Below are 26,014 nucleotides of genomic sequence, written 5' to 3'. Positions count from 1 at the left end.
AGATACAGCTAAAGGGTAACTTAATTTGTCTGGGAAAATAAATAGCATGTAAAAAAGTCTATATTGTAATTGAATGTTATTAAAAAAAAAATCACTTTTACAATCTGCAGTGCTGTCATTTGCTGTAACATGCAATGTAATATGCCAACATAGAGGCATTCTGCAACATATGGTGTACAGAACGCACCCCAGAAATTTAATTTTCTGCTTGTGCAATTAGCTTGCTGATTTTTCCAGCAATCCCTACTAAGATATACTAGATTTTGGGCATTTCCTGTAGCAGAAAAGAAATTTTTGGTGAGATACCCCCTAAAGGGATACAGACCCTGCCAGTCTCCTCCTACAGATGCAGTAGCTGATTGATAATTATAAAACCACTTCCATTCATATTTTCTGTGCTCATGGACACAAACGGCTATTTCTTCAGAATAACAAAAGGTATAAATTTGCAACAACATTTTTTTAAATCCCTGCATATATAGATCATCCAGAGGGGAGTGTTTTTTTCTCAACAAAATTAAAGTTCCACTTTAATATAGGCTTGTCAATTTGTAGTGTACATGAAACTTTGATGTATGAAGTTTTAAATATTACATGATTAAATTATCAATTTAAACGCAGCAACATTACTAATGTTCTAAACCCATGTGTAATGGTGTGAAAACAGCTCTAAAAATGTATACTGTTGATCGTCTATGAAGATGACTGGAAGTAAGATGAACTGCAGACAGAAAGCTGGAGGAAAGAAAAAAAGCTGGAAACCAGATAAAAAAAGAAAAAGAAAAAGAAAGACATTCTCCCTTAATTTTTCTCTCTGGAGCTTATTTTCTACCAGCCTCTCAACTTTTAGGGCCATATTCTGAGTAAAGTTACGATGGAGTAACTCAGGATACTCCATCGTAACTCCCTTTTTTGACCCGTGTATCTATGCTCCTGATTCTTAGAATCATTTTTGCATAGATACACTTAAGATCCGCCATCTGTAAGTCACTTACACTGGCGGATCTTAAATGCAATGACGCCGGCCGCCACTAGATGGCATTTACATGAAGGAGTCATTTGCATATGCAAATGATCCTTCTACGCCGATTCACGAACGAGTTTGCGTCGCGTAACCGTCGCTAACGTCGTTTGCGTAAGCGGAAACTTACCCCTGCTATATGAGGGGTAAGTTTCCGCAAGTCTCGCGTAGGCCATGTTACGGATGGCGTCGGGTCCCCGTCGTGTTTTTTCGTCGGATACGTCGTTTACGTAAGTCGTTCTTGAATACGACTTTACGTCAATGACGCACACGTCTGCGTCATTGACGTTTTCCGCCGAGAACTGGAGCATGTGCACTGGGCTTTTTGCAGCCCGGCGCATGCCCAGTTCTTTTGTATCGGGGGCGCGCTTCATTTGAATAGAAGCCGCCCCCTTGGAGATCCGCCAGGCTACGCCGGGACACTTACACTCCGCTGTCCCAACTTATGGAGCAAGTGGTTGGGGAATACAACACCTGCTCCAGTAAGTTGGGACAGCGGAGTGTAAGTGCCCTAAGCGAAGCAGGCGGATATTTACTCAGAATATGGCCCACAGTAACTATAATTGTGCAGCACAACCATCAAAAAATTATGGATTTGAAAACACATGTTGAGTGTGGGACTTAATTTACAAATTAAAGTTATACAAAAATATTAATGCCAAATCCATAATAACTGAAAGAGGATCACTGTCTAGACTTGTCTATGCTCTTAAATACAGTGTTTAATTATATAAGACAGACAATCACAAACCGAGTATTATTAAGACGATTTAATATTACCAAGGTAATGCTACAAAAACAAAATTATACTGCTCAATTTTAATAAAAACTTCCAGATGAAATTACCATAAAACAAAAAATAATATGTAGGAAAATAAATATACAAGATTGCTAAAAATGTTTTTATAAAAATACATGAATATAATATGATAATTATAAATAATCTCCACAAGCATTCTATTACTATTCATTGTTTATTTAATAGATCTGAGGGTAGCACGTCAGCTGGAGACCTTGTTTTGCATATCTCTGTGCTCATTAGCAAAAAGCCACTAAACAGTTTTATAAAAGTGACAGCTTATTAAAGCCAGCATAGGGAAGTCTTCCCATGTCATTTGCTCTAAAATCTTCTTAGAGCTTGATGTATTAATAGATGTCACACAAGCACTTCTGAGAACATCAAAGATGTCTCCTACTCGGTTTCTCACAAATCCATGAAAACAAATGTCAACCCTCAAAGCGATAAGAGAGAGAGGGAAAAAATGACTATTTAGACACCTTTCAAGTTGGAACTGTACACAATATATTATGTGAAACACCCGCCTTCACAAGTGAGTATTATAAAATGCAGGCTGCACAATTTTTCAATATTCATGAATTTCTTTATGAAAACCAGTAATCATAAAAATTATACAAACAATTCTGGTTTACCTCAATTTCATATGAGGTCAGTTCCTTGGCGTAGAAATTTAAACCTTGCTCTCTTAGAGGAAAGAGCCTGCAAAAGAAAAACAAAACACTGCAGTGTGAGTGTTATCAAAATGCCTAGATTCAGGTGTTTTTTTTCCAAATATTTGTTATTTTACAGGTTAAGGTGATACTCACATAATTATTGAGGCACTGTGGGCTGAAGACAATCTTGGTCACAGGATATAATGCACAGTAAAAACTTGTAAGGTACAGGCTCTAGAGGTGAATCCCAGGCAAACAGCTAAATACAGTGTTTAAATACATGTATGTCTGTTTATCTTCCAAAACAGCTAACACACGCTTTCAACCTTGTACAACCAGACATGTAACACATGTAGTTACTGATTAAAGTAAGCTCCCCAATGTACCAATATACTAAGGTGACCAGATTTTTAAAATGAAATCCGGGGACATATTTTTTTTTCACTAGTATTGGTGGCAATCAGCGACTCTCTGCCCGCCGTCGCCGCCTGCTTCACAGCCTGTCAAGTCTTACTCTCCGGGCCATGGCTACTACTGGGTGGGGAGTGGAGGAAGATCACTCCACCAGGGAAGCCAAGGAGATAAGCAGGCAGGCGGCTGGCCAGGACTTGAGCCAAGAAAGAAGAACATGCGAGCGGAGCTGAATGGGCACCCGAAACTGAAGAAATATTCCCTCCGCTCCAACTAGCACATGATCATCAGATAGGGGCACAGATAATGGAAAAACAATACACCCCCTAAGCTAGTAGGAGCAGGGGGGGTGTAATTCAGATTTTTTTTATTAATTCTGCACTGACCGTCCTTGAAATTGCCCCAGCCCCTGTTCAAATCCAATCCCGGGACAAAACTGGGGACAGACTTGGTCTGGGGACAGTGTCCTCAATCCAGGGACTGTCCCCGGAAACCAGGGATGTCTGGTCACCCTACAATATACCATTAATGTACCTCAATAGCAAAAAAATAAAAGATTTATTTGATTTTGAAAACAAGGCCTTCCCTTAGACCTTATTAAATTTCTTAGAAAGGTTCAGAGACTTCCTGGTATACAGACAGAGACAGCGGAACCAGTAAGACACAGGAAGGAGTTTACCAGCTGACCTCATTAGCACACCTTCACCCATCAGCTAAGTTTTCACAGCACTCCCAGCTTTTCTCCACACAGGCATTTGCCTGGCTTCCCCAGTGTTCCTTCAGACAGGATCAGGGTGCATGCTAAACTCCCTGGGACATGCAGCCTACAGCACACCCCTGATGTAGTGCAAGGGCCTGCCTGATTGGATACAGAGTGATAGGATAAATGGTGTGTCCCTCTATTATATAGTTTTGTTATATAGTTATAGAGGCTTTCAGTGTCATTAATTGTTAACGGCACAGCAAACACAGAAGCAAACACACAACATGTGCAAAACAAAAACATGTGCTCCCACTACTCTAGGTGTGAATGGGGCCTGAAATTTAAAGTGAAATTGGTGTGTTTACACAAGAACAATTAGGCTCTATTCACATCTTTGTGTTTCCAAACGCATGGCAAACCACACAGAAAATGCACACTTTGTCATGCATTTCAGAAATGCTGCAAATGTGCATAGTTTGTGTGTTGTCATTACATGTTAAAGGCACCCCAAATGCGACCAATGCACCGAAAACTTTGGTAACTCCCCATGCTTAAATTCCAAAAATTTCTGGAGCTTCTCTGTGGCGATTGCTGCATGTAGGGCATCTCATTCAAGTGAATAGGCTGCCCTATGCGTGATGAGTGAAAACGCTCCAAAACAAACGCATGTGGGAATATGAGTTTTTCGCTACGTGGAAATGTGAACGAGGCCCGGCAACTGAGTGCTCCTATCCACTCCATCCTATGTACTCTGCAACAAGGAAGTGAAGAGTTCTGGAAGATGACCTAACAGGAAGTGAAAGCTGAGAGAATCTACAGGAAGTGATGGAATATGAAAATCATTAAAAAAAATTCAACTAAACTGGAAAAGATTTTAAATCTCCTGTGGATGAGATAAATGAGAAAAAAAAAGCACACTGGGATAGCTGAGCCTGAAGTCACATTGAAAACACTTCTATTTATTAAGAAAAGTGAAATTCTGCCCGAAAAGGTGAACTTATCCTTTAAGCAATTATTTTCCCTACTCAACAATTCACCTTCATATATCATTTGTCTGGCTTCAGTTTGTTCATTGGTCATATAGTTGTCATCATCACCTCTGTCCTACTAACAAGGGAGGTAATCAGGGAAGCAGAAAAACTGAACCAGGAAGAAGATTGTGCAGTGTGGCAAAGGTGTGCAAATCACAAGACTGGTTGTGCAGAATTACAATTCCCATGGCAGGAAAAATAGTAACCATATCTATTTTCACAGTATAGTTAGTTGCTTGCTTAAAGTTCCACTATAACAGGCATATATTAGTGAGAGCAGGTGCTAGCACTTACCATTGTATATAAGTATGATTATGTTCCAATTTATCATAGTCTGATTTCCATTTGTTTAGAATGTCTTCAATATATACTCCTAAATGAAAACAAAGCAGCATTCAAAAAAACAAACAAAAAAATCATAAGCATTGGCTATTACTAACTGTAGCAAACGTTTTAAGCAGTGTTAAACCCAAAACAACAATGTATAAAATTGCAGCTTACCAATTCTTAGATGTGGTGAATGCATTCTTTTTTTCTATGCTAGTAAGACTGTTATTTTTTTAATGTCCTCTCAACCCTGTTCTCAAGTACCCCCAACAGGCCATGTTTTGGAAATTTCTCTTAGATAAAATAGCTGTCCAAAATACCAAACCATTGACTGTGCAAGATAAAAAAATCTGCAAACATGGCTTGTTGTGGGTACTTGAGGAAAGGGTTGCGAACCACCGCTTTAACAGACCAACTTAGAGGGTTGAGACAAACCATTTAATACTGACAGGGATGCTTACAATGATCAGCTTTTAATCAGTTATAATAAACCTTTACCTCAAAAGGAAAAATACGTCTTGCTATAACTGCTTTTAAAGTTTTAACTGGAATTAAACTTTTTTTTCATACAAGAGAAAACAAAACTTTGGTTGTTCATTGGTATGCATCAACAGGCAGTACGCTCCTACAGTCAATAAACAAATGGCAATGTATCCATCACATATGATAATTAATTACAGGTACAGGACTCGATTATATTATCAGTGTGAACTTCATAGATCAACAGTAAAGATCAGTACATTGAAGTACGTGGCACGACCAAGAATTAATGTTAAGATGTGTTCACTTTGGGGGAAGGGTCAAAGGACTAGCTATCCATCTACCCCAGATTTTGGGAAATGTCTTATTCCATTTCCGGAGTCAATTGTGAGTTTATATCGGGGTATAGAATCATTAATTAACTTTAACCAGATTGATTTCAGAGAAGTCTGTGTTCCCTACCATGACAGCAAGATAGTTTTTTTTTTTTACATAAAATACAGAATGTGGCATAGTCTCTTAGCATGTGACAGTATGTGTAGGTCACCAAAGATGCCTAGAAGGCAGTTCCTGGGATGGACAATATTTGGGAGACCCATTGCTGAGGAAATGAAAGAGCCCACCTCTGCCCAGAAGTCTTGAACCACTGGACATGACCAGAAACATTGTAGGAAGTCAGCAGTTTGGCCACAGCCTCGGAAGCACCCAGCTGAGGGTGGTAGCCCCATTTTATGTAATCTAGCTGGGGTAAGACAGTAGGCTGCAGCGTGGATCAGTGTATTATAACAGTAAGGAGGCAGGGGAACCTCACTGCTGTCAACTTGAATAACACACTGCAAAAATGTGATTCAGCCCTAGACATACAGCAGGCAATGCTACCATGACCAAGGTGAATAACCTTAAACCAAACAACTTTTTTTTTATCTGACATTTAATTCTTTGCTTTGCCATTTTGTTGACATATTTCCATAATCTATGACCAATCCTGATCTACATCAATGGAAATAATTCTTCAATAATTCAATCTACCAGTGAAAAGCCTAAAATGATCTGGATCTAGAATTGATCCTTGTAAAACATGCTATACTTACATCTAACATGTATTTTGTGTCCTTAAACCAATTGTTTATCTGTGTGCATACATGTTTCCTAGTCTTTACATCCTCATTTTCTATACCAGGTTATTATGAGGACCAGTAAAAATATATTTGTTTTGCTAGCATTTTATATGAGCATGTTTACATGAGAACAAGTCATTTTGGGCCAGATCCACAAACGAGATACGACGGCGTATCTACTGATACGCCGTCGTATCTCTGTTTCTAACTATGCGACTGATTCATAGAATCAATTACGCATAGCTAGCCCTAAGATCCGACAGGTGTAATTGAATTACACTGTCGGATCTTAAGGATGCAATTCTAGGCCGGCCGCTAGGTGGCGAGGCCATTGCGGCCGGCGTAGAATATGCAAATTAAGACTTACGGCGATCCCCGAACGTCCCGAATGGCCCGTCAATCTAAATCTACGTAGTTTCCGTCGGGTTACGCCGCGTAAAACTAGGGCTGAGCCCTAGTTCTCTTAAGCCATGTTAAGTATGGCCGTCGTTCCCGCGTCGAAATTTAAACCTCAACGTCGTTTGCGTAAGACGTCCGTGAATGGCGCTGGACCCCATTTACATTAACGTCTAAGCAAATGACGTTGGTGCGACGTCAGTTAGCGCAATGCACGTCGGGTAATTTACCTGACGGAGCATGCGCAGTACGTCCGGCGCGGGAGCGCGCCTAATTTAAATGGGACTCGCCCCATTCGATTGGGCCCGCCTTGCGCCGGACGGATTTAAGTTACACCGCTGCAAATTTCCAGGTAAGTGCTTTGTGTATCGGGCACTAACTTGGAAAAATTGCGGCGGTGTAACTTAAATCGGGAAAGTTAAGTTGCGCCCGGGCTACGTGGATCTGGCCCTTTGTAACTAACATGATTTCAAGTGTATTTCTAAAGCTGGGTATACACTAGTATATTTTCAAATAAATGTTTGTACGAACATTCTTATTAAAATTCTTATCAGTTTATAACACACATCTTTCTTGCTGGAATTTGTGTTGTAACCAATAGCAAACAACAAGTAAACCATTGTTTCTGATGCGACTTATACAGAAGTTTACATACCGTATTTATCGGCGTATATTACGCACTTTTTTCCCCTTAAAATAAGGGGAAAATCGTGGGTGCGCGATATACGCCGATAGCCGCTTCCCGCGCTCAGTTTGAAATCCTGCGCCGACATATACCGAGTGCAGTACACTCGGGTACATTCGGCTAGGCTCGGCTTCGCTCGTGCTCACGCATAAACGTCACAGAGCGTGAGCGCGAGCGAAGCCGAGCCTTGCCGAATTTACCCGAGTGTACTGCACTCGGTATATGTCGGCGGAGGCGTTCGACCTGAGCGCGGGAAGCGGGGACTCGACTTGAGGCGCGCGCTGGAGAAGCCGGGAGGACACCACCGAGGCCGCAGATGGACGCCGGACCGGACGATGGACGCTGGGAAGACACCAAAACTGTAAGTAATAAAATCATATAACATTTTTTTTTACAGGAATTTCGGGGGCAACTTTAGGGGTGCGCGGTATTCGCGGGAGCGCGCTATACTGCGATAAATACGGTACTTTAATGTTAAAATGTCTTTTCCTATTACCGAATTCGAAACAATAAAAGTCACTGGAAAATAAAAATTTGATCAGTACATTCGATGACTTGACAAATGTAATTTTAAAAGTACTTCACATTTTCATTTAATTTTAAAATTAGATTTTAGAATGAATGTAATTTTCCAAACAAAAGTCACATTCACGGTTTGGAAATTTGAAATTAGAAATTTGTGCAATAACATTTTTCCATCATGTTCCTTCGTGTAGTCTCGTAACTGAAGTTAAAAACAAACGTCAGTTTTACTCCACTAACAATTCAAAAATCAAACACATTCCAGACACTAAAGTTGTCAAACAAAATGTTTCTAGAATATGGCCAGTTTAAAAAGGGATTGTAAACCTTAGCATTTTTTACCTTAATGCATTCTATGCATTAAGGTGAAAAACCTTTAGTGCAGCAGCGCCCCCGAGCCCCCCTATACTTACCTGAGCCCTGTAATTTCTGCAAAGGCAACAAGCAAACCAGTTCCAGCCGGTGTCTCGTGTCCTGATTAGATAGGCCATGATTAAGCACTAGCAAGAGTGCAAAACTAGTCGGCTGTCCTGGTTTATGGTTGTGGTGATTATGCATGTTCCTGCTTGAAAATAAAAGACAACTTTTTTGAAAAGTTATTTCGGAGTGCGGCTGTCCATCTCCTTCCTCCTGTTGCTACTCCTGATTAGATAGATTGACAGCAGTGCAGCCTCATGCTGCTGTCAATCAAATCCAATGACACAGGCGCTTGGGGCGGAGAGTAGTCCTGCTGTCTGTGTCACCAGACGCAGCAGACGCAGCAGCAGGACACAGGAGTGCGCCCATACGGGTGTCTCAAAGCGCTTCTCCGACGGGGCACTCAAGATAAGGAGGAACCAGGAGCGCCATGGAGGGACCCCAGAAGAGGAGGATCAGGGCCACTCTGTGCAAAACCAACTGCACAGCAGAGGTAAGTTCGACATGTTTGTTTTAAAAATAAAAGGAACCTTTACAACCCCTTTAAGTGTTGTAAATATTAATACTGTGTGATATGTAGAATATACAGTCTTGCAGGGGTATTCAGAACCTTAAACAATTTTCATTTTTAATGAATAACAAATATTTCTCATAGGCAAGAGACTAAATGCTTTTCAAATATTATGTATGTAGATACTATATAGAAAGGATTTTCTACCAAAAAAACGGTGGCTAGCAGCGACTAGGTTTCCCAACTGCTGTAGCTGGAGAAGAATATCCAGAAAAGGAGTTCTAAAACCCTGCAAAACATGAGGGCTTACCCTGCATTCAAATCTTATTTTTATCATTAATAAAAAAACTCATTTTAAAAACGAAAAAAAAAAAAAATTCCTTCTCAAATCTCATTCAGCATTATGATTTGTTAGTTGAAGGTTTGAGGCTATGCTACAGTCACTGCCTGCTCTTTTTAAAATCTAAGTGACTCTACTTTCTAAATTCTTCATTTAAAAAATGTAAACAATTCAGCAGCTAAACAGGACATCACAGTTAGGGACCCACAGCGGATGAATTTCCACTTTCACTTATTATAGCCCCTGATGAGAGCATATGTGAAAATTTTACTTTTAGCGAAGAAAAAAAAGATGAAGCTCTCACTTAAACTTAGGATCCATATACATAGATATTTAAAGGACTTTCGATACAGAGAGTGTTTATGAATAACTTTTTACACTTTTCCTTATTATCTTCAAGGTTGAAAAATGTAAGTTTGATTAGTAACCCCCCCCCCCCCCCCCATTTCATTTTGTCTAGCCAGGTGAACATTAAATAATGCATATTCATATTTATATGCATCTAGACATAAAGTCTAGACATAAAGTCTCTTTACAGAGCTCAATTCTTTAAGCTGAAGTTTACATACTGTACATGCATACCAGTATATGCCATAGAATTGACTTATCCCTACTCCCTAAAATACTTTGTTCACACTGGGCTGTATAAAAGAGAGCCTGAACACAAACAGCTTCTGTCTGTTTTTTAACAGTTTGTGACACCAGTCACCCTATATTAAATTCACATATAATATAAATATTTTAAAATAATAGTAAAAAAAAAAAACACAACACACACACACACACACACACCATACAAAAACAAAATAACACTGACCCAAGACCTTTATAGTTTCTAATTTAAACTATTACTACTACTACTACTACTACTACTACTACTACTACTACTACTACTACTACCACCACCACCACTGCTCAACTGATGCCCATTTAGCATTTTTAATACAAATGCAGCTATCTAATTCTTCTCTATTCACACTATTTATAATGCATGTAAACTTAATTCCACCATTAACATACCATCAGGCTTAAAAGGGATCTTGTTCATGTAAAATCTGAGATTGCACAAGTCATTTTGACAACGTAGATCTTTGAAATTCTGCTGGAAAACAAAGAAAAATACCTAGTGATATTCTGCCTGAACCAAGTATCATCATTATATATGGGAAAAAAACTGTGCTAAACCAAAGTGAATATAAAGCAGCCAGCACACAAACAAACAAACAAAGCCAAAGGAAAAATATAGAAACTAAGTGAGGCGCTATGGTATATAACTCAACACAGTGATGGAAATAACATACAAATAATAACAAATAAAAATGTGATAAAGTCTATATGTGAAAACTGAATATCACAAAAGTGATACAAAATAAGAATCCACTGTTGTGGAAATAGTCTGTGAAAAAAACTCTCCAGTCGCTGGTATGGACTGACGAATAATTGATTGTCTGAAGGGATCTTAAAACATCTAACATGTAAGGTGGGGTACTCTTACCACTCCGATCATGTGACCTTGGGTTGCGATCACATGGTCCGCTTTCGGCGATCAGATTGGTGGAGCGGATTTGTGTGCATCGCGCTTGCGCCGTGATGTCATCTGTAGGCGCCCCAGTGCTGACGTGATGGCACTGCTGCTCCTCCTTCTGAGGAGCATTGGTGTGGACGCCATGATGTCATCTTTGATATTATGCGGTTTGCAGTGTTATAATTTAATATTGAAAATTGTATTTTATTTGGATAAAAGAATGTTCAGGCATTCGTGAATTATGATTGTGATTGGTCATCAATGTTGTGACATTTTAAAATTGGTGTTATGCTAACATTACATTTCGGATACATTTAAGTATGTTTAAGCTAGAATTTTTATATTAATTCAAATGATATTGTGTCAGATGTTTTTTAAGGAAGTACTTTATACTACATTCTGTTCTGACTCCGCATCATCTGGGGAGTGTTGGACTGTTATTTCTTGTATAAGAGTGCAATGATATGCCCCTGTTGATGGCTGTTTGAGCTGAAACGCGTCGGGTTTGCATTATAGCACTCCATACTGCTTTTATTCATGTGATCACCTTCATTTTTATCTTTTGTCATGTATTATGACCTTTTAAATAAAACCTGTCAGGGTTTGTTTTGACCTGCACCATTGGAGCACTCTTTTTCTTTTTCCATTTTCGAGTTCATTTGAACCACCTGTTTCCTGTGTCCCTGCATTTGAAACCAGATTGGTTTGGTTCCTGCCGTTTATACCGTTCCTGATTCCATCTTAAGGATTGAGAAACGCACCAACATTCGGGGAATCCTGGTTGCAGAGACCAAGGTCCTGAGAGACCAACAAGCGCTTTTGACTCACTGCTGTAAAGCAGCTGGAGTCCACCATACATGGTGAGAGTACCCCACCTTACATGTTAGATGTTTTAAGCGACTGGAGAGTTTTTACACTTGTTTTCACTGACTATTTCCACTACAGTGGATTCTTATTTTGTATCACTTTTATGATAATCAGTTTTCACATATGGACTTCATCACATTTTTATTTGTTATTATTTGTATGTTATTTCCATCACTGTGTTGAGTTATATCCCATAGCGCCGCACTTAACAAGTATCATCATTAACAATGGATGTATCAGAAGCAATTTTGTATGGGGAAATAAAACATTTGTGGCTATCAATACTGCATATTCTTTACCATTACTGCAGAAGGAGATCCTGTCAGAATAGAAGTTTGGGGATTATCAATGCTGACTTGCCTTTAAATGTAAGCATATGTGTGGGTTATCATTGCCTTTCATTTTATGCTACTCTAGTAAGTCAAAAGAACAAGTATTCAGGCAATGCATTTGTAACTCTTAAACCTGCATACTTATTTCAGGTCAGAAACTCTAAGGCCTCGTACACACGGACGGACTGTCCGCTGAAAAAGGTCCGCCGGACCGTTTTCAGCGGACATGTCCGCCAGAGATTTCTGTCTGATGGTTGTACACACCATCAGACAGAAATCCGCGCGTACACGATACGCGGTGACGTGGCCGTGCCGTCGCCGTGCCAATTATGCGGTGAGGTCAATACTTCCATGCATGCGTCGAATCACTTTGACGCATTCGAGGGATGGCGACCGAGCGGACATGTACGGTGAGTCTGTACAGACGACCGAACATGTCCAAAGGACAGGCTTCCAGCGGACATGTTTCTTAGCATGCTAAGAGATTTTTGTCCGCTGGAAAACGGTCGGCTGGACAAATGTCCACTGGAAACCTGTCCGGTCGGCCGTACACACGACCGAACATGTCTGCTGAAACTGGTCCGCGGACCAGTTTCAGCAGACATGTTCGGTCGTGTGTACGGGGCCTAACAGTGAAGCAAGAATGAGGATGGAAGCCACAAATCTTCCCCCCTTAACCATAACATTTTGCCATTGGCAGCTCCCATATTTCTATCTTAACAGGTTAGAATTAAAAAAAAATTCCCCACGGTATACCGTCTATCTGAAAGATAACTCCATTCCACTATTTGCTATAAATATACATGCAGATTATGTTTGACAAAAAGAACATATATGAGAAAACACATTGCCTAAACCATAATCATCGCCTCATAATTACAAGAAATTGCAAATTACCTATGAATTATAAACCATATAAAACAGAGATTATTGCAGTACTAAAGATGGTTATACAATAAAATTTCAACATTTGCACAAAAATTCTTAGTACATATGATTATTTGACGTGTGTTGTTCAAAAGTACCTATGCTTTGTGCTCTCCCCTCCCTCTTGACACCTGCCCTTTTTTTTCTGCATTCTTCAAATATCCTCCTTGTTATTAGACTGGGATTTTCCCAGATACTTGATGCTACAGATGATCGATATAAACCGTTTTAATTTTCATTGTTTCTTTAAGATGGAAGCTTGTTGCAATTAGTTATATTCATAATATCTCTTATATTGAATGTCGTACCTTACCAATTGCACGACTAAGATGTTGTTAAGCTATATAACTGTATGCAAAATATTTTTCTTCAATAAACCTTGTTTGGAAAAGTACTTATTTTGCTTCTAACATTTAGTTTTGGTTTGAATGGACTTTCCCAATAAAAAAAAAAATTCTACCCTGCTCCTTCAGATTTTCTCTTCACTGCATTCATAAACAAAAGTCACTTTGATCCTACTAACGATTAGACAAACATTTCAAACATTAACAATTTCAAATAAAATTCTACTAGCCTACAGCTAGCTTTACACACTAACTGTGTCAGTCACCCAGTTGTGACAAACAGAAGGGAACATGATTGTTTAATGAATGTTCTCTGAGTTAAAATTTATGTTAAATTTATGAGGTATGTAGGCTACTATTCATAAGCGTATTTGACCAAACTTAGCTGTGAGGTCACACGCTCAGAGGTGAGCAGCCATTACCTGAGGGTGGGGAGAACCAGAGTGTGAACACCGAAGCAAGCTGTTTGTCACATTTTTTTTAAGTCACTAAATTGAGATATAGAGATATAGATATATATATATATATATATATATATATATATATATATCAAAGAACTTTATATCAACTACATTGGACCGATTTTCCATCTTGAATTAGAATATCACTGTTTTATGCACTGCAGCACTTTATGATTCACGTTTGTGGCACTATAATTTTACGAATTATCCATTTATTATATCCTACTGTGTGGCACTATATTTATACATTTGATTTACCGTGTTTACCTGAAAATAAGCCCGGGTCTTATATTAATTTTGTCAGTCTTCTCTACCCCTCTCCCTCACTGTCTGACAAGAATCCCCTGTGTGAAGTAAAGTAAAAGTGGTTGTGGGCTGCTAGACCCCTCTCTGTTACAGTAGTATATGGTGGGAAAGGTGTGTTTCTGTAATCTATTGTGTCAGGTACATTTCTTATAGCACTGCTCTGGGCTTCTGTAGCCTGCTTGAGCTTACTTTCATGAGCCAAGCAATGCAGAGGGAGGGGGGCCAAGATCCCCCACTGACAGGCAGGAGAAGGAGATCGGAGTGCCGCTCTGGGCTTCCATAGACCACCTGAGCTCTGTTTCACGATCTGAGCATTGCAGAGAGAGGGGGGGGGGGTCGAGATCCCCTGCTGACAGGCAGGAGAAGAGGAGGAGACAACCACTTCAAACTAGGGCTTATATTGCAGCTCTCTTGGAAAACTAAGGTAGGCCTTATTTTCAGGGTAGTTCTTACTTTCGGGGAAACATGGTATTTGCATGTTTTCATACAGTATAATAATTTACATTGATATATATTTACAGCGGTGTGTGACATATATCATAGTATAATTTACAGATAAAATATATGTCATTCATTTTAATTTGGGAAGATTTTGGGTGAGATAGCGCAGCACATTAATTTAATTGGCTTCACACGGTATATGAGACGTGATAAGCGCTAGCAGCTGTCACTTTTACTTTCATTTGTTGATCATCTTTTTAATTTAATTTAAAAAAATATATATTATATTTGCACTAGGTAGCTCGCAGGATTCTCACAATCCAGGTATGGAGGATACAGTTTGAAAATCCATGTGCTTGCCTTGTACTCCTGTCACAGACCTATTATACTTATTATTTTAAACCGCACTGTTCTATTACAACTTTATGCAAACACCTCAATTAAGTATTTGTAGCCATTCACGATTCAATAAACACTGATAGTTCTTTGTGAATATTGCATGGTTTTACACCAAATATAGGGCTTCATTCACAGGGAAAAAAATATATACTGCTGTTATTACACACATGTGTTTTCTAGGAGAAAAGTTCCTGCCTAACGACCAATAAAAGTCTTGTGTATAGATGCATTGAAAATATGTAAAAAGAAGCGTAAGAGTACATAACTTGTTTTTATAATAATTCATTTTCCCTCTTTGTTCAGACTTACGCTTGTACAAACGCACATAAATGTGTTTATATGCATAAGTGCTTAAAGCACAGGTTCTTAGATGCAGATTTTTGGATTATGTGTTATGGATCTGAAAGCAGCTCATGTTTATGCACCTGTGTGAATAATTACATTGAAAACAATGCAGCTGGGTTTAGATGTCTAATTAAAAAAAACACATATTTTTTACACATGTTTGAATGAAGTCTAAGTATTAAATCTAACAATTAGTAGTTAGCACGACATGGGGAATTTGCTAGGTGCATAACTACGTAAAAAACATGTTGTAAGAGTCATCAAATATGAGCAAATATGTGCAAATTCATTCCACAAACTGCTGTTCTTAAATACACTACACTATAACCACCAACTATGGGATATATTACAGTAGCATAAAGTGTAGCTTTCGGCACTGTCCCTCACCCATAGCACCCCCCTGCAGGAAGGAAAGACTGCCGGGTAGACACCCTCCAGACTGGAAATAGCTTGGTGCCCGTTGGGCTATATGAAAACCTCAAGAAGAGGCAGAGAGGTTGATTTACTAAAGGCAAATACTCACACTTTTAGTAAATGAGCAAAAGCTCCGCTGACTTCTGTCTTCCAATCATGTGCAAGCAAAAATGCAATTTTTTTTTTTTGCCTTGCATGTAATTGGGCAGGGGCGGACTGACCATTGAGTCACTCGGGCACTGCCCGAGGGCCCCATGCCACTAGGGGGCCCCATCAGGGTTGCCAGGCTCAGTAAAAACAGGGACAGTATGTAAAAATCTGTGTTTTTTTTTACATCTGTCCCTGATATGTCCGAAACCGACATGCTTTTGATGTGAAAATCCAGAGATTTTAGCTGCCCCGCCTCTGCACTGCCTCCTGGCGTGGTGGCTATCTGTAAGCCCAGGGGCCCCATAATCTTCTATTGCCCGGGGGCCCCATGAGTTGTCAGTCCGCCCCTGTAATTGGGTATGTTTTGCAAAGTGAAGCTTTACCTCATTTACAAAGCTCTGGAGCAACTGCACTTGAGGAGTGCAACTGCATTTTGCAAAGTGCACAGTAGGTTTGCCTTTAGTAAATCAACCCCAGAGAATCACAGGGGTTGATTTACAAAAAAAATGCAGAGTGCGAAAGTTGGTGCAGCTGTGCATGGTAGCCAATCAGCTTCTAACTTCAGCTTGTTCAAATAAGCTTTGCTAATACAACCTGGAAGCCGATTCAATTCCTTGCAGATCTGCACCAGATTTTGCACGCTCCAGTTTTAGTAAATCAAACCCAAAGTCTCCTCAAAAGAAAAAAAAAGACCGGGGATGAGATATGAATGGAATGCAAAATTTAGATATTTTAAGGCTGGGTTCACACTCTGCAATTCGGACCGCGACCACCCCAGAGGTGTGTAAGCCTGCTCCATTGAGAGCCATTCACACTCTCCCGACGTGAATTGGATGTAGGAAAACCCACATCCGATTGTTCTTGTTTAAATAGTCCCTAAGGGGTAAGGGTACATGTTATAACAATTCAAACGCTGAAATTATGATTTTTGCAAATGAGCAATGGTGACCCTTTCTGTTTAGTTCTATTGGAACACAAAGAAGACACTTTGAAAAACAAACTGATAGAGGAAAAGGATGCCATAGAAATCTTACTGGGTATTGGTGTCGATACTTGTACAAATCTCTTGCTGCATAAAAGCTTCTCTTTGGTTTGATGTTCTGTTCCAATGCATTGCTGTCATTCTGAAAAATACAGATTGAAAGATTAAAAGCACAGTAATAAAAACCCCATAGATTTCACTGTGGGAAAGCAACACATTTACCTAAAGGTTTAAATATGGTTTCCCATTGAAGAAAATCTACACAGATCATTATCACTGAGCAAAATATTCCCCACGTGTCTCCTGAGCTGGTTTTCTGTACGGGAGTTCTCATTTGTGCGTCTTCCTATTTAAATGGAAAACAGTGGGATCTGTCTGATCCCCCATGATGTTAGACTGAATGACTCAGAATAATGCAAATGACACAGGTACAGGAAAGCAGGAGCGTAGTGAGATCTGTCTAGGGAACAATTAGTATCTTTCCCAAGAGCAGTCTTTATGTGCAGTGCTGTACAAACATTTACTGCACTCTACTGTATACCTGATGGCTCCCAACAACAGTATACAATTCAAGTAGAGGCTTACATCTGTACCCCGTCTCCTGTGCTGTCAGGCCTTATCAACACTGCCCCCCAGTCTGATGGGCACACAGCTTAGATTACACAGCACACAATTATTTCAAATAATACAGTAAAACCTTGGATTGCGAGCATAATTAGTTCTGGAAGAATGCCTGTAATACAAAGCACTTGTACATCAAAGCAAATTTTCCCATAAGATATAATATAAACTCAAATGATTCATTCCAAGACCATTTATTCATAAATGATTCAGTTTATAGTCCATATAAAAAGATTATAGCAATGTGACCAGGTTGTGTAACCATAAAATGACCATCCAAAAATAGAAGCCTCCCCAAGGGGATTAAAAGCAAAATCCAGCAGGAGCTACAGAGTATAAAAGAGAAGAGAGGCGCCTCTAAGTGTAGCAATATGGTTACATTTAATGAAGGTACAACATTTAGCAACTCACATAGTTGATAAAAAGAGGTACATCTAAGTATGCAGGCATCCGGAGTAAAGCCGTCCACATAGACCATCCTGCAATCGTGAACGGGAAGACTACCCTGCAGTAGAGTGATCTGAAAGCGAGGCTTGAACCGCTCGTGGAAGGGACAACATCATTGGCGATGAGGAGAATGGTCTATGTGGACAGCTTTACCCGGATGCCTGCATACTTAGATGTGCCTGTTTTAATCATCAACCATGTGGGTTTCTAAATGTTGTACCTTCAATAAATGTAACCATATTTCTACATTTAGAGGCGTCTCTTCTATTTTATGCTCTTATATCAATACTAGAAAAAACAGCAATCGGCGCAAAAATGTTACAAATAAAACTAAAGTGATTGCAAGCTGAACACCAACAGAGGCAATCACAAAAAGACTCAAAACGTACAAATGATAAATAATAATAAAAGTGCAGCGCAAATAAAGTCCTTGACTGAAGAATCAAGAATTAAGATGACACCCAGTGAGATAGCAAAAATCTTTGGCAAATGTGATGATATCCTCCACCGATATAAGAAGTGCCTCCTTACCAGATGAGTTGGACCATATGTTTTCACAAGTGGTCAAAGACAGCTTGTTCTCACCATAAGGGAGATGGTGCAGTGGAGTCCAATGCAGCAGTGAATAGTAGGTCCAATGCGGAATAAAAAATGAAAACATGTTCTAAGTGTAGACTGTATTTATTCCAGGGAAAGGTACAGTCAGTCTGGTATGTCTGCAGACAATCTGCCAGAAAACAACTGGCCAGTAGGCGATAGGCAATGTAAAATAAAATAAAAACTCGGAGCCACAGCCACGAGCAGCAGCAGAAAGGACGTGGGTGATGTCACAGGAAAAACTCCTTCCCCGTACGCACGTTACGTCCGTATTGGACTTCGTCAGCAGTGGGTGGAGCTAGTACGTCACCCAGCGTCTATAAATGCCAGTCTGGTAACCAAGGAGAGAGTTACGGTGATTCGGCCGGCCCCCATTGGAAGCACAGGCAAAAACACACACCCCATCGCCTGAATTATGACACATCTATCCCTGGGGTCGCGATAAGACTAGCATAAATACTAAAAATACCCATGTGTAACATGGAGCATTTTAATCATAGTATACTGTAGACATACACCCGCGACCTTTCATGCAAATATATGCAAATATACACCTTAAATATGCATTTTTAATAAAACACAAATACAACCCTAAATAAAGAATATTTCAAAATGTATAGAACAGGGCTAGATATATAAAACTATATATTATCTTAACAGGAAACAAGAGGATGGGTAAGGTAACATACTGAAAATATTTCCCTAATACTCCCAACGGTATATAAAAATACAATAATGAAAACCATAACCCTATCATTTATTGGAAATAAAGCAGTTCAAGTCGAACTCGACGTTCAGGCCCCCCGGCACAAGAACCCGACTTTCATGAAACCAAAGTTGGCGAAAAAAATTCCACCCTCTCCAGTGAGGCTGCACCTTCTCAAGTCCCTAAAATGTTAAGCATTTAGGGTCCCTATTATGAAACTGTCGAAAATGTTTGGATATGTTATGGGTTCTCAAACCTTTCATAATGTTATTAACATGCTCTCCAATGCGTACATGGAGAGGTCTAGAGGTCCTCCCAATATACTGTAAACCACAGTCACATTGGAGAACATACACTACTTCTACAGTATTACAAGTAATGAGACTTTTAATAGGGTAGGTATTCCCAGTAGTCGAAGCTACAAACTCCTTAAGTTTTTTAACCCTTTGTCTACACTTCTTGCAGGGTGGGCACCTCCCACACGCATAGAAGACAGTTAAAAGGGGAAAAATCCCTCATACTTTTACAACCGGAGGGTCTACTACACTCGGGGCTAAAACATCCCTCAATGTGGGTGCCTTCCGATAAATAAACCTGGGACGTAGCGGTATGATTGTACCCAACACCTGATCCTTCTGCAAAATATTCCAATGCTTCATAACAATTTTCTCAAATTTCTTATGTTGGATATTATAGTCAAGAATGATCCGGAGTTGGGTATCGCCTGTCTTTGATGGTCATTTTGGCCGAGAGCCCATCACCAGGGGTCCTCGATCCACGTCGCCAACCTTTTTAATTTCGCCAACAATCTCCTCTTTATTATATCCTTTTTGCAGAAAGCGCTCCGCAAGGATATCTGACTGTGCATAATAGTCCGACCCTACGGTACAATTACGCCGCAGGTGGATAAACTGACCTCTAGGGATGTTGCACAGCCATGATTTGTGATGGCAGCTATCTAAGGGTATGTACCGTTTCTATCAGACTGTTTAAAAAAATAGTTTTGAAACAGGAACCTTCCTTGAAAATTTCCAAATCTAAAAAGGCCACACAGGAGGCATCTGAATTCCAGGTCAATCTAATGTTCTTATTATTCCCATTTAATTTGGCCATAAAAAGTTGTAAACTACTTAGATTACCTTCCCAAATAATAATCAGGTCATCAATATAACGAAAATAACGTTTTAGTTGTGCTGGTCTCTCACTAAATATGACCTGTTCTTCCCATAATGCCATGAATAGATTGGCGACGATGGGTGCAAAACGTGCACCCATAGCGACGCCAAAAGTTTGTAGGAAGAACCTATGGTCATACCAGAAGTAATTCTTAGACAAACAGAAATCCAATGCATCCACAAGGAAGCCCTGCAGTGAGATGGGTAAATCAGAAGAACTCAAGGCCCACTTAACTGCTTCAATAGCGTCCTGGTGACCTATAATTATGTATAGAGAGCCCATGTCAGCCGTGACAAGACTATTATCACAGGCTGGCGTGGACTCGATGATTTGGATAGCATGTCTTGTATCCTTGAGATAAGCAGTGGTAGTAGAAACCAATGGTTTGAGGAAATGATCAATATATTGACCCAGGCGTGCAGTAACTGAATCAATCCCATTAAGAATGGGTCGACCCAGAGGGGTCAAAGCATTTTTACGCACCTTAGGCAAAAAATAAATAATGGGCCTTCTGCACACACTGGGATCCAAATATAGCGATTCTTTCTTGTTTAATACCCTTGTAGTGAGGCCCTGTTTAATAAGTGATTGAAGCTCATTCTTATAAAGGAATACAGGATCATTGTTCAATAGTTTGTAAGTGGACCTGTCCGATAGCAATCTATTAATTTCCTCATTGTAATATATTTTGCTCATAACCACCAGACCACCCCCCTTATCGGCGGGTCTTATATCAAGACATTGCTTGTATTTCAAGTCAAAATGTATAAAAAAATTTAGCTTGTCTTGCAAAACGCTCTCAAACCAAGTTACTCTCAAACTAAGGTTTTACTGTACATGCTTTTATAAATCAATGAGAAAATATAGCTAATGACATTCCTGACCTCTGGCTGTCATTCTTCTCCAATAACTTCAATACTTTGAGGCATTGACAAGGAACAAGTATGTAAGTTAGGAGTTCTGACTTCACTCCTACTAACCTGTGAACCTTTTCCAGGTTAAAGAAACTATAAAAGTCACATACAGCCAGGGAACTAGTGTTTTTTGATGAAAGACAACAAGGGCAGCTTCCATGAACCTATAAATAAAAACTAAGGGGCAGATCCACAGAGTGAGTACGCCGGCGTATCTACTGATACGCCGGCGTACTTTCAAATTTCCTGCGTCGCATCTTTGGTTTGAATCCTCAAACCAAGATACAACGGCATCTGGGTTAGATCCGACAGGTGTATGGCTTCGTACGCCTTCGGATCTTAGATGCAATACTTTGCGTCAAGTATGCAAATTAGCTATTTCCGACGATCCACGAACGTACGCGCGGCCGTCGCATTCTCTTACGTCGTCTCTAGTCGGCTTTTTCCGGCGTATAGTTAAAGCTGGTGTTTTGCGGCGTATAGTTAGACTTGCCATGTTAAGTATGGCCATCGTTCCCGTGTTTATTTTGAATTTTTTTTTGCGTAAGTCGTCCGTGAATCGTCTATGTTAAAAAAAAATGGCGTGCTTGCGACGTCATTTAGCGCAATGCACGGCGGGAAATTTAGGGACGGCGCATGTGCAGTTCATTCGGCGCGGGGACGCGCTTCATTTAAATGAAACACGCCCCCTAATTGCCGATTTGAATTACGCGTCGTTACGCCGCCAGAGATAGACTACGCCGCCGTAACTAACGGGGCAAAATCTTTAAGGATTCAAACTAAAGCCAGGTAAGGTACGGCGGCGTAGCGTATCTCTGATATGCTGCGCGGGTGCATATCTCTGTGGATCTGCCCCTAAATCTAACCCTTAACCTAGCCACTCAAGGTAATACTTAACATTAACCAATACTTACACCTAAAGTGGTAGTAAGCTCTGGTACACCACCTGTACCTACAGGTAAGCCTATAATAAGGCATACCTGTAGGTACTGTGTATATCTCTTAAACTTGCACAGTTTAGGAGATAGTCAGAGTACATGCAGCCGATGACATCACCGGCGCATGCGCTCTGAAGGTTCAGCTTCCAGTGCCGGACCTTCAGAGCCCGTGCCGTAAACGGCATCATCGCATTAGCCGGAGGCCACGAACTCGGAAGACTGGGGGAAGATGTCAGCCATCTCAGCAGTGACATCACGGCGCTGGAGGGTTTTGTTTCTAAGGTAAGTCTATCATAATGTGCGACGCACATTGCCTTGCAGGATTTTTTTTTTTTTCCCCAACGACTGCAGTTTACTCCTGCTTTAACCCATAATCTTCATCCTTAACTTAAACCCAACATTTAAACTAAATGTCATTTAACCTAAAATGTAATTTAACCACAGTTTAACCTAACTGTGTCATTTAAACTAAATGTCAGCTTTTGTTAACTAATAAAATAAATAAAAAATATATGTACTTGAGTAAAATGTGGCAAATTCTGTGTAGAAAAAATGTCTGTTGTGTGAAAAACTACTGATTCACTACAGTACTGTATTACACATTTTTTGACAACTGTGCTGGCAGCATTGTTTCCATATGTTTATTGTAATTTTCATTATACATTTATTTTTTTGTAGGTATACGGAGGGTCTCATCATTGACGTGACATTGAGGTGTAAGCAAAGCCCAAATAATACACATGAAGTACAAATATAGCAGATATAATTACTAATAGAAAACTTTGCAAAATAAAGTTGTACAGTCAATAAAAAAAATATTTTCAAAATTAGTTTTGAATTTTTCACAGACTAGCTCACAGATGATTGGTAGGAATGAGCATGCGGCAAGCACATCTAAAGAGATGGTGGGGCTACCTACCTCCTTTAAAAAAAAAGGAAGAACAGAAAACACTTTGTCCTTTTTTTTCCTCCCTTTTGCTCTGTACACATTTTCCGTTGTACATGCTTCTACACAGTTTATGAAGGCATGTGCTTTAAAGTGGATGTAAACCCAATTCATGAAATTTGAGCTGGGCACATATATCTGCAGTATTGTGTTATCTCTTTTAAAAAAGCTAAGTCCAGTAGCTCTCTCCTGACTGGTTCCTCTGTTATCAGCCTTAGAACTCCTGACAAATTCTCAGACACATCAGATAAAAGCAGCCTGAAATTTCTGTCAGGGGAGGTTGCTATAAATGGATTAGCAGGGAGCTGGACCTGTTACAAAACACATCTGAGAGTCCCTGCCTATGATGAGAGGAGGGGTGTGTCTTTCCTCCAATCAGCCTTTTTAGCTATCTTGGCTGTATGCCCAGACATTACACTCTGTGTTAAACAGGAAGAGAACATTTTCTAACACGATCTGAACTTTCTAAACAGCTTATAAATGTGAAGACAGCAGATATGGATGTAAAACATGTAGGGAGATTTGGTTTGTCTCTGTGTTTCATCTGAGGCTGTTCACTTCACTGGGTGTATGGGGAGTTTACTCCAACAAATTATGATTTAAGGTTGCTGACATTGAAAAAGCCAAAAATATGTCAACATAACTGATAATCTGTATTTTTTTATCATAAAGATGCACTTATGCTATAAATGCTTAGCCAGTTTATTGTAATGCATCTATGATTTACGCTACAAAAGCGAAGTTCTCTTTCATGGATATAAATCCTTCATGGTATATTAAATGAGTCACTCTATCCCCTGAGACTAGCAGAAGTTGAAATGATAAGTAAAAAATACAGCTTAGCACAGAGAAATTTCTGATATGAAAATATATAGACTTGCATATGCTGCAAAGAAAATCTGCTTCATATGTCGCATTTGTTACAATAAATCAAACAGCTATTAGCCATGAGCTTGAGGCATTAACTCCACAAGTTTAAATGTTTAATTGAACACCTTAAAGCATAACTCCACAAAGGCTTCCACTAAAAACATACAAGATTAGCATATATTCTAATTAATAAGGATTCTTTCCAAGTATTTTACTGACAGTTTACAGGTTGTAGGGCTTTCCTCAGGGAGCTTATGCTCAAGTGGCTGAAAGCATATAAGCAAATATATGTTAAAGGGGCTTTTTACTTAGTGGAAAACCCTTTGACTTTTCATGCCTGGCAGCATAGATAGCAATCAGAAGTTCTCAAGCAGCTGCAGGGCTCCCGTACGTTTTTCTGGCTTTCTTCAGCTCTGTAGTAAGCCAACACAGTTTCTGTCAAACTTGCATATGATTCAAACAATCCATGATTTACTATACACATATTTTCAACTGGATGTAAAATGTAAATACGGAAATTTAAAAAATTATATTTAAACGTTATTAAACCCAAAAGCAAACATTTATTATATTACAGCTTACCAATTTTTAGATGTGATGGCTGCATTAATTTTCATTTTTTAGAATTTCTGTCTTCTATTTTCATTTGGTGATCCAGCCAGCATGTCTGTCTTTCAAAAGCTCTCCAGCAGAATGTATCAGTTTACAGGGATGAGCCAAACAGTTTAACCATGGCAGGGGTTTTAAAATGATCAGCTTTTATTTATTAATTGAAAACCTTTATCCCAAAAGAAAAAATAAATGTTTGCTGTAGCTGATTATAAAGTGTGAGCTAGAGTTTGGCTTCAATTTGTTAGTGTATTTAATTCTGCTAGTACATTTAAAAAAAAACTCTCCAGACTGACAAGGCTGCTGTCTGCTGTGCCTCCTGAGCTCATCCATCCAGGGTGGTGGCACTCTAATACAGGAGGAGTGTTACTGTCCAGATCACCGGGTGAAAACAGGGGAGGGGGAAAAAATGCAAAGAAAAGAAAACGGATGCAACCAACACATCTAATTAATGGTAAGCTTCAATATACTACTTTTTGGTTTTAATACCACTTAAACGTTTATTTTTATTTTTCAAATGAGCAAACTTACATGCTATTGCTGTTTTATAAATCTCCATTTCATACTGCTCACGCTGCCCAACTCCAGATTCATGGATGCCCTCCCCTCCTCCTTCACAGCAATCATTGACAGCAAGCAGCCCCTGAGTCAGCATGGCTTTGGCTCGGCTGCACGCAACGTTGTAGTTCTAAACTGGAGCAATTTTTTGTAGATCCACGAGAAACTATATAATCAGATTGGAACAGCAAATATATTGAGCTTAACCACTTGCCACCCAGGCCAATTCTGGCATTTCTCTCCTACATGTGAAAACCTATTTTTTTGCTAGAAAATTACTCAGAACCTCCAAACGTTATATATATATATAAAGACATGCTGGTAGGTAAATTGGATCTTGTCCAAATTGGCCCAGTATATATATATGTATATCTGTGTGTATGACTGTGTGTCCCTAGCGTGTCATGATCCTACGGGGTAAAAATGACCGCACCAGCCAAGCAGATACTGGCTGGAAAAAGCGCCCAGAGGCGATTCAGTTTGCATGCGTTGCGCTATACAAGTCATTCATTCATTCATATTTTGTAAAAGATGATATTATGCCGAGTAAAGAGATGCCAAACATGTCACGCTTTAAAATTCTGCACATTTGTGGAATGGTGCCAAACTACAGTACTTAAAAATCTCCATAGGCTATGCTTTAAACATTTTTACAGATTACCAGTTTAGAGTTACAGAGGAGGTCTGGTGCTAGAAATATTGCACTCACTCTAGCGATTGCAGCG

The 26,014-nt window shown here is 39.6% G+C and overlaps 1 protein-coding gene across 1 annotated transcript in view; it reads right to left on the bottom strand.

Moving 5' to 3' along the window:
- OGFRL1 (opioid growth factor receptor like 1) overlaps positions 1–26,014 on the bottom strand; it is a 73,341-nt gene that overhangs the window by 13,425 nt on the left and 33,902 nt on the right. Inside the window, exons 2-5 of the mRNA XM_040347754.1 lie at positions 16,960–17,063; positions 10,435–10,516; positions 4,913–4,991; positions 2,453–2,519 (exon numbers count right to left, since the gene is read on the bottom strand). Of these exons, the coding sequence (XP_040203688.1) occupies positions 2,453–2,519; positions 4,913–4,991; positions 10,435–10,516; positions 16,960–17,063 (332 nt within the window). The remainder of the gene's footprint in view (positions 1–2,452; positions 2,520–4,912; positions 4,992–10,434; positions 10,517–16,959; positions 17,064–26,014) is intronic.

This window comes from Rana temporaria, chromosome 4 (assembly GCF_905171775.1).
Source record: "Rana temporaria chromosome 4, aRanTem1.1, whole genome shotgun sequence".
NCBI classification, from domain to species: Eukaryota; Metazoa; Chordata; class Amphibia; order Anura; family Ranidae; genus Rana; species Rana temporaria.
This window is presented reverse-complemented; position numbering and strand designations above follow the sequence as displayed.